Here is a 7,880-nt window from a genome sequence, read left to right on the forward strand (position 1 = left end):
GTATCATTCTTCTTGGTGTGGCCACACTGAATGATTCTTCTTTCTATGCTTGCCACTCTTAATTTGGGTCAATAAAATTTCAATGTACTCGGTTTATTGAGGACAGGTGGTGTACCTCACTGGGTACACAAGCCATGACCATCAAGTATGCTAACAACTTCTGATGGTTAGTCTTTAAACCCCATTCAAATCTCCCATGTGAATGCTTTGGTGTTTGCTTGCAGAACTCTTTCTTCTTCTCTTCTTTTGGCTGATAGTCCAGTGTGTCGAGTTTGACTCTCACCTTCCCTTCAACTCTCAGTCAGTCTGTTGTCTTGTTTGTAAAATTTGCCTTCATTATGTCTGATGATCCATATCTGGTCTCTTGCATGTACTATGGCCATGCACACATATAAACACACACATGAAATGATGAGCATGTCTATGAATGTATATGATCACTATATTGAACAGGGCTGGAGAGAAGGGACACCCTCTTGCCTTCTGTGGTTCTCACATCTCTCAGGCATCAGGGGCAACTGTTTCACAGGGTCCACTCCATCAAGACAGTCAAGAAGCAGCAATACAGGACAGTTTGCATCACTGGTATTCAATCTCACCCCTCTCTGGTGCTAACGACAAATTCTACAATCAATATTACAAACCCAAGAACATTCCAAAATAGTGATGAATTCAACATCTGTTTGTACATGAAGCCACTGGGACCGTGCAACAACGTGGATTGTTTTGCCAGCAAGCCTTCTCTGATACTCTTGCAGCTTCAAGCTTAGGAGGAAGCTAGCAGAGTGTGTGTGGATATGAGGAGACCTCTTTCTTCGTGGGTTTCTTTGGTTTCTGTGTGCTTGATTTAAAATAAATAACTACATTTACATTTTCACCTTCTTCACACCTTCGAACACTTGAAAAATATTGGAACAATCCTGCCCACGTCATGGATAAGTTTCTAGAATCATAAGTGAGATATAAAGCTTGCCCTCCCATCCTCATATCTGACCCAATGGTCTGAGTGCAAGCACATTCTATGGCTACAGCCAGTCATCAGCCACATGTTGTAGAATCTCTGAATCATCTGAATCGTATCAAGGACCACCTGAATTCTCCTTAGACCCCCGCTGTGCTGGTGTCTGTCTGTCTACAGCATCAATAGTGCCTAAAAAATCTTTTTTCAAATATTTTGTTCCTTAATCCCATGATATTTTGTCCAGTGTGTTTGTCATTGTTATATAGGAAGGCTACTGGTTTGTGTGTGTTGATTTTGTATCCTGCTACTTTGCTGAAAGTGTCTATCAGCTTTAAAAGATTTTTGGTGGATTTTGGAATCTCTTGTGTACTAACCCTTATCATATAAAAATAGAAATGTTTTTACTTCTTTTCCTAACCCCCTTTATCTTCTTCTCTTGTCTTACAGTTCTTTCTAAGACTTTAAGCACAATACTGAAGAACAGAAAGAGTGGACAACCTTGTTATCCCCCATCTTAGAGAGGATGATTTCATGTTTAGTCCATTTAGCATGATGTTGGCTGTGAGCTTCGACATGCAGCCTTTTCTAATAAACCTCTTGCCCAAAGAACAATCCATCAAACGGTTCCCTTGAACCCCAAACAGGTAACATTTCACCAGTTATCTGGAAAAAATAAACAAGCAAACAGTAAAGCAGAAGCATTTCTCCAATAGGTGTTGTTGTCACTGAGTGCCTGGACTCTTCAGGAAAAGATAAAATTATATGCCATCAGATGCTCTCACTAGGCGATCTCTGTGACTTTTCAGTGTTTGTGCCACACTTGTCCCACTCTTTGTGTGATGTTGCTTGCTTGCCATCCCCAATGATTTACTGATCTTTTCTTTTTAACCAGGAAGATGCAGAGACTCATAACTTGTTCAAGTGCTGAGAATAAATGACTACTTAATGCTTTGCCTTACAAAGACAATTATGTAAAACCCCCAATTCACAGAACATCATAAAAGAGGAGATAGAAGAAGTGTATAAGCTGGAGGAGAGAAGAAGACATGTGAAATGATGTCTTCTGGGCATGTCATGATAAATGCATCATGAATTCACTGCAGCTGTGGTTACTGTGTAAGACCTGGGGTCTCACAGCTCAGGAGTTCAAGATCGTGCCCTTCCCAGAAACTCCCACAGACCATGACTCGATGCAAAAGCAAGAGGTTTAATTTAACCATTGCACAATGGGGTCACCCCTGCAGGTCAGCAAAGAGTGGCACCAGGAGACAAAGGTATTTTTAAAAGAAAAATTGTGGGAAATTTGAAGTTGCAGTTTTGGCAATTTAGGATTGGATGAGGAATCTATAAAGATAATTGGTTAGTCTTAGGTGCTCAAGCTTGGCCAGTCCCACCAAGTGTCGATACAACTGCAATTGAAGGTGGGGGTGGTTAGCTCATCCTTGAAAATTAGGGTTGTGAGCTCTTGGCTGGAAGTCAGGAGCTACTCAGAAGAATTGGGGCCGTCTGGGTTGGTTGCTAAGAAACATTATATCTCAAAGACAAGGGTCTGGTCGTTCTTTTTGCTAAGTGAAGGTCATTACTTGCTCACTTTTTTTATATCTGTCCTCACAGATAGGGTCACATTTTTTCATTCTCTGGAAAGGTACTAAGAGGCTTTAGCTTAACCTGAACCTAAAACTCAAAACTATAGGATTTAGAAGATATACAGGTTACAAAGTTAGTCTAACCCTTTCAGCTGTACATGATCAAGCCACAACATCAACAAGAACAGGCCACATCCCAGAAGAAGCACTCACTGGACTCATTTGGTTACAAGATAAATAGAATGTCAGGAATGGGGGGGGGGCTCACTGGGTTTGTCCAGAAGAGTGGAAGAATTAGGGTGGATATGATCAATGCATACATGGACGAAATTGTCAAAGAGTAAATAAAGGATAGATAAGTCACTCGGACAGACAACAAATCATTTATTGAGAGCTGTTCTGTGCCCAGCACTTGACAGGATGAGAATGCCTGGAGCCCCACAGCAAAGGATGTAGGAGACAGAAATGTGGTAGCCACTTGTGCCACAAAAAAAAAAAAAAAATGGAACATGCTCTTCTTAAGACTTGTGGAGCTTCACAGGTGTAACGTACAGAATTCAAACTACTGCAGGGAAGTAACTTGTATTTCTCCTTGATATATGGAACCCTTGGAATTAGGCTCCATCTGTCCATGCTTTGTGTTAACAAGAAACTCTCCCCAACTCATGAGTCCCTAAATTTCCATAACCAGAGAGTGATTAAAAAGTAGGTTCCTGCACGCACTTACAATCCTCAAAATGTTGTTCCATAGTACAATTTAAAGCAAGAAAAGATGTTAACCCTGGAAAACACAAGAGAGAATTACCTTAGTCAGATGCAGAATTTATCCAAAAATGACCCAGTTTTATCTATGAGGTGTCAGCCTCACATGTACATGGAGATCAACATAGAAACAGACTACAAGCATGAACACTGAAATGCTAAACATGGTTGTTCTTTGTGACTCACTGAGTTGAACTAGCTACTTGTGTGAGCATGTTTGTGGGTTTGGTAATGTACTGGAGCACAGGCAATTTACCAGTGGTACAGCACTAAGGAATGTGGCAGATGTGACAGTTACTTTTACCTGTCAACCCGACACACTCTGGACTCGCCTGGGAAGAGTGTCTCAGTGTGGGACTGTCAGATCAGATTGGCCTATAGGTGTGTCTCGATTGCACTGACTGATGTGGGAATACCCACTCATCTTGGGTGGCGCCAGTCCCTAGAAAGGTGATTCTAAACTGCGTATGAACGTACAGAGAGTACTGAGAACTTTAACTTGTTGCTCTCAAGCGCCTACTGCCATGAGTCCCCTGATGATGAGCTGTTCTCTGTGACTGTGAGGTAAGATAAACTCTTCCTCCATTAAGTTGTTTTGACAAGGTAGGCTGTCACAACCACAGGGAGTGAAACTAAGACAGACCCATGTGATCAAATATTTGCTATGCACTGAGTGAATAGTAAGTCACAGCATGAGGTAATGTTAAAGCAAAAATCGATGCAAAATAATTTAAATACTGTATGTATATATACAGACACATTAACATATATTTTATTTGCCACTTTATTTGTGTTTTAAACAAAATGATGTGTTTCTCTGTAACATTTTCATGTACACACATCATCCACTTTTATCACATTGACCCTGCTATCCTGTCGTCAACACTTTCTGTTCCCAATGATCCTCTTTCTCCTCCCAAATGATTACACTTCTACTTTCACATCACTTATTGACATGAATTCTATATGATGACATACAGTATGTGATATCTGTACTTCTGTGTCTAGGTTATTTCACTTAACATGGTGATCTCCAGTTCTAACCATGTTTCTGAAAAATGAGTCCACTTTCTTCTTTACGGCAGAATAAATTACCGTCTGTAACAGTTAACTCTGACTGTCAACTTGACAGGTTCTAGAATCACTTGGGAGATATGCCCCTAGTCAGGCCTGTAAGGGATCGTCCCCGTCATGTTAGCAGAGATGGACGACCCACGCTACATGCTGCAGTACGGTCCCATGGGCTGGGAGACTGGACTGAATGAAAAGGAGAAAGTTAGCCAAGCACCAGCATTCATTCTCTGACTCCTTACTGTGATGTCATGCGACCAGCTGTCCCAGGATCCCTGCTGCTATTACACCGTCACCATAATGGACTGTACCCTGGAATTGTCACAAAATAAACCCTTTCTTCCTTAAGCTGTTTCTATCAGGTGTTGTGTCCCAGCAACAACAACAACAACAACAACAAAAGCAGCTGAGACACCTTCTTTGCCTAATCCACTCTCCTGTTAATTAAATTAATAGCTTGGCTGGGCACAGAACTTGGGAATATAAATTATCACATTCCTTTGAAGAAGTAATACTATCTCCCTGACAGCCTCATTGGTCATCGACTAGAATAAAATCCTTAGCGTGCATATTCGTTTTGCATTTGTGGATGTCACCCTGTTTAGGTTGCACAGTTAATAAGTGGTAAAGGTGAGGCGTAAACCCAGGGATCCTGGCTCCACTATCCACATCCTGCAATCCTTGCAGTGAGCACACTTAGCAGCCGACAGGAGTGACATAGGGTATTCAGTATTGCTGGCCAGATGTGCCCCTTCCACTCAGCACTAGTGGAAAAAGCACTACCATTTTGGGCCTTACCATTTTGGAAGTAGATGGCATAGGTGACAGTAAAATCCCTGAAGTCCGGGAATAGGAGCTGGGCTCAGTCTTCCTAGTGATGAGCTTCATGTATTCATCCCGAACCTAGTGATGGAGATACAAAAAAAAGCAAGGTAAATCGGGCTGGGAAATGACCCAGTCAGTAAATTTGTTACGTAACATGAGGTCCGAAGTTTGGATTTACAGTCCCTGCATAACAACAACAACAAAAAAGAAACCATGGCACTTTGTCCTAAACCAGACACCTACATCAATCAACACACCAAGGGTCAGGGAACACCATAGAAAAGAAGGTAGAAAGAAGGTAAGAACTGGAGAAGGAGGGTGCTGAGAAATGCTGACTTCTCGACATGACATGTCCATCACACTCATGAACTCATGGCAGCTGTTGGTACCTGAACAAGATCAAGACAACCAAATTCTAGCATACATTGGGTAGAAGACTCTAGGCCCCACCTCTTACTGAGGATTTATTGGCAGTTGATACTTTCTAACAAAGAGAGAGAGATTCTTTTCTGGAGATATGCTCCAATGGATGGCCCCACAACCATGAATATATGGAAAATACTAACTGGACTTAGTAGGGTTTTTTTAAGTCATGAAACATGAAGCTGTTTGGGGAACATATTAGGAGGAATCTGTGGAAGTTTGAGGGGAAGAATGGGAGTAGGTATAATCATATTTCATTGTGTATGAGTACTAAATTCTCAAGAATAAGAAAATTTACGGGGGATGAAGATGACTTCATACATCAGGGATCCAACTCCTGAGGAGGTGGAGACAGGAGAATGATTGCTGGGGCCTGCTGGGTGACCAGTCTAGCTCAACTGATACTCCAGGCTGTGAGAGACCCTGTCCCAAAAGACAAGATGGAAGAGCTAGAGAGAAGACTCAATGGTTAAGAGTGTGGCCTGACTGACCGAGGCCCTCTGCATATATGTTACATGTGTGTAGCTTGGTCTTCCTGTGGGACTCCTAACAGCAGGAGTAGGGCTGTCCCTGACTCTGTTGCCTGCCTTGGGGACCCTTTCCCCTAACTGGGCTGCCTCATCCAACCTTAACAGGGGAAGATGCTCCTAGTCTTGCTATAACTTCATATGCCAGAGCTGGTTAATATCCACAGGAAACCTCTTCTTTTCTAAAGAGAAAGGGACCAGTGGATGGGGAAGAAGAGGTGGGAAGAAAGCCTGGGAGAGGAGAGAGAAAAAATTGCAGTCAAGATGTAAAGTTAATGAATTGATTAAAAATTTTTAAAAATACAAAAAAAAAAAAAAGTGTGTCCTGTTCTTGCAGAGAACCCAAGTTCAATTCTTAACACCATATTAGGAGGCTCATAAACACCCACAACTCTAGCTCTAGGGGATCCAGCACCTTCTTCTGACCTCACAGGCACTATGTCCATATACACAGGTGAGGTGACACATTCTTCTGAACATACTATCTGACTTCAAAAACATTGAAATGTTTCCAGACCTTGCTACCAAGTTAACAATATACCTTGAAATAACCTAAGACTATATGCTCAACCTTCCATCTCACATTGTACTCAGCATGTCTAAGTCTAATCTGCTTTTGAGAGAACAATGTAACCAACCTTACCATGCCTTCGTATCCATGTTCTAAGTCTTTTAACTCTAAGCCAAAGGCATAGTTCAATAGCTCTGGGCCATGTCCTTGGCACAAAATAATGTGTATGGTGTGCGTGCGTGTGTGTGTGTGTGTGTGTGTGTGTGTGTGTGTGTGTGTGTGCACATGGGCATGCATGTTTATCATTTGCTGAGAACAACAAACAGGTTGAAAGCAACCTGAAACAAAATAAATATCCCATAAATGGAGGAAGTGACACATGGATACAGGTTGAATTCTGGATGGTCTTCTGGGTTAGCTATGGTCAGTAAAGTAATTTATCCTCCAATAAAAGTCTGTCAAACCTCCCCACCCCACCCCAGGGGAGGAGCAGTCCTGTTAGGCCACAGAGGAGGACTTTGCAGCCAGCCCTGAAGATACCTGATAAACCAGGGTCAAATGAAAGGGGAGGAGGTCCTCCCTCATCAGTGGACTTGGAAAGGGGCAGGGAGGAGACCAGGGAGGGAGTGTGGGGTTGGGGAGGGAATGAGGAGCGGGATACAGCTGGGACACAGAGTTAACAAAATGTAACTAATAAGAAAAATAAAAAATAAAAAAAGTCTGTCAAACATTTTTGTAAATAATTCCTTGTCCCTTTTCCGTGCCAGGTCTCTGTGTTGTTCAGTAAATGCAGGCTGGTCCCTTTGTTACACAGAGACACACAGATAGACAACACACACAGGCAATACAGACAGATCTGACACACACACCATGGAGACCAAAGAAGCCCCAGCCCACAGAGGGGACAAGTGGAGCATTCACAATTTGGCTCTCTCTTAGTCTAACTGCTCCAAGAAGAGATCACACAGATACATATCAATTTAAATATAGTACTAGAGGTAAGGGGGGGCATGACAGAAGAAGATAACAAAGTCAGTCTCTAGCCCCCAGAGAAACAGGAGCACAAGTATGCACACAAATTAAACAAACAAAACACAAACACACGCAACACATCAAACACACACATTCATACACACACACATGCACACACAGAGACACATGTGTGATCACACACACACACACACACACACACACACACACACACACACACACAC

General features: G+C 42.3%; 1 protein-coding gene across 1 annotated transcript in view; it reads right to left on the minus strand.

The window, feature by feature from the left end:
- Window positions 1-2,974: 2,974 nt before the first annotated feature.
- Window positions 2,975-7,880, minus strand: part of Adgre1 (adhesion G protein-coupled receptor E1) — a 94,489-nt gene continuing 89,583 nt past the window's right edge. Inside the window, exons 21-22 of the mRNA XM_055617768.1 lie at window positions 5,179-5,283; window positions 2,975-3,328 (exon numbers count right to left, since the gene is read on the minus strand). Coding sequence (XP_055473743.1) covers window positions 3,323-3,328; window positions 5,179-5,283 — 111 coding nt within the window. The 3' untranslated portion in view covers window positions 2,975-3,322. The remainder of the gene's footprint in view (window positions 3,329-5,178; window positions 5,284-7,880) is intronic.

This window comes from Psammomys obesus, unplaced genomic scaffold (genome assembly GCF_907164565.1).
Source record: "Psammomys obesus unplaced genomic scaffold, mPsaObe1.curated_primary_1811, whole genome shotgun sequence".
Classification (NCBI taxonomy): Eukaryota; Metazoa; Chordata; class Mammalia; order Rodentia; family Muridae; genus Psammomys; species Psammomys obesus.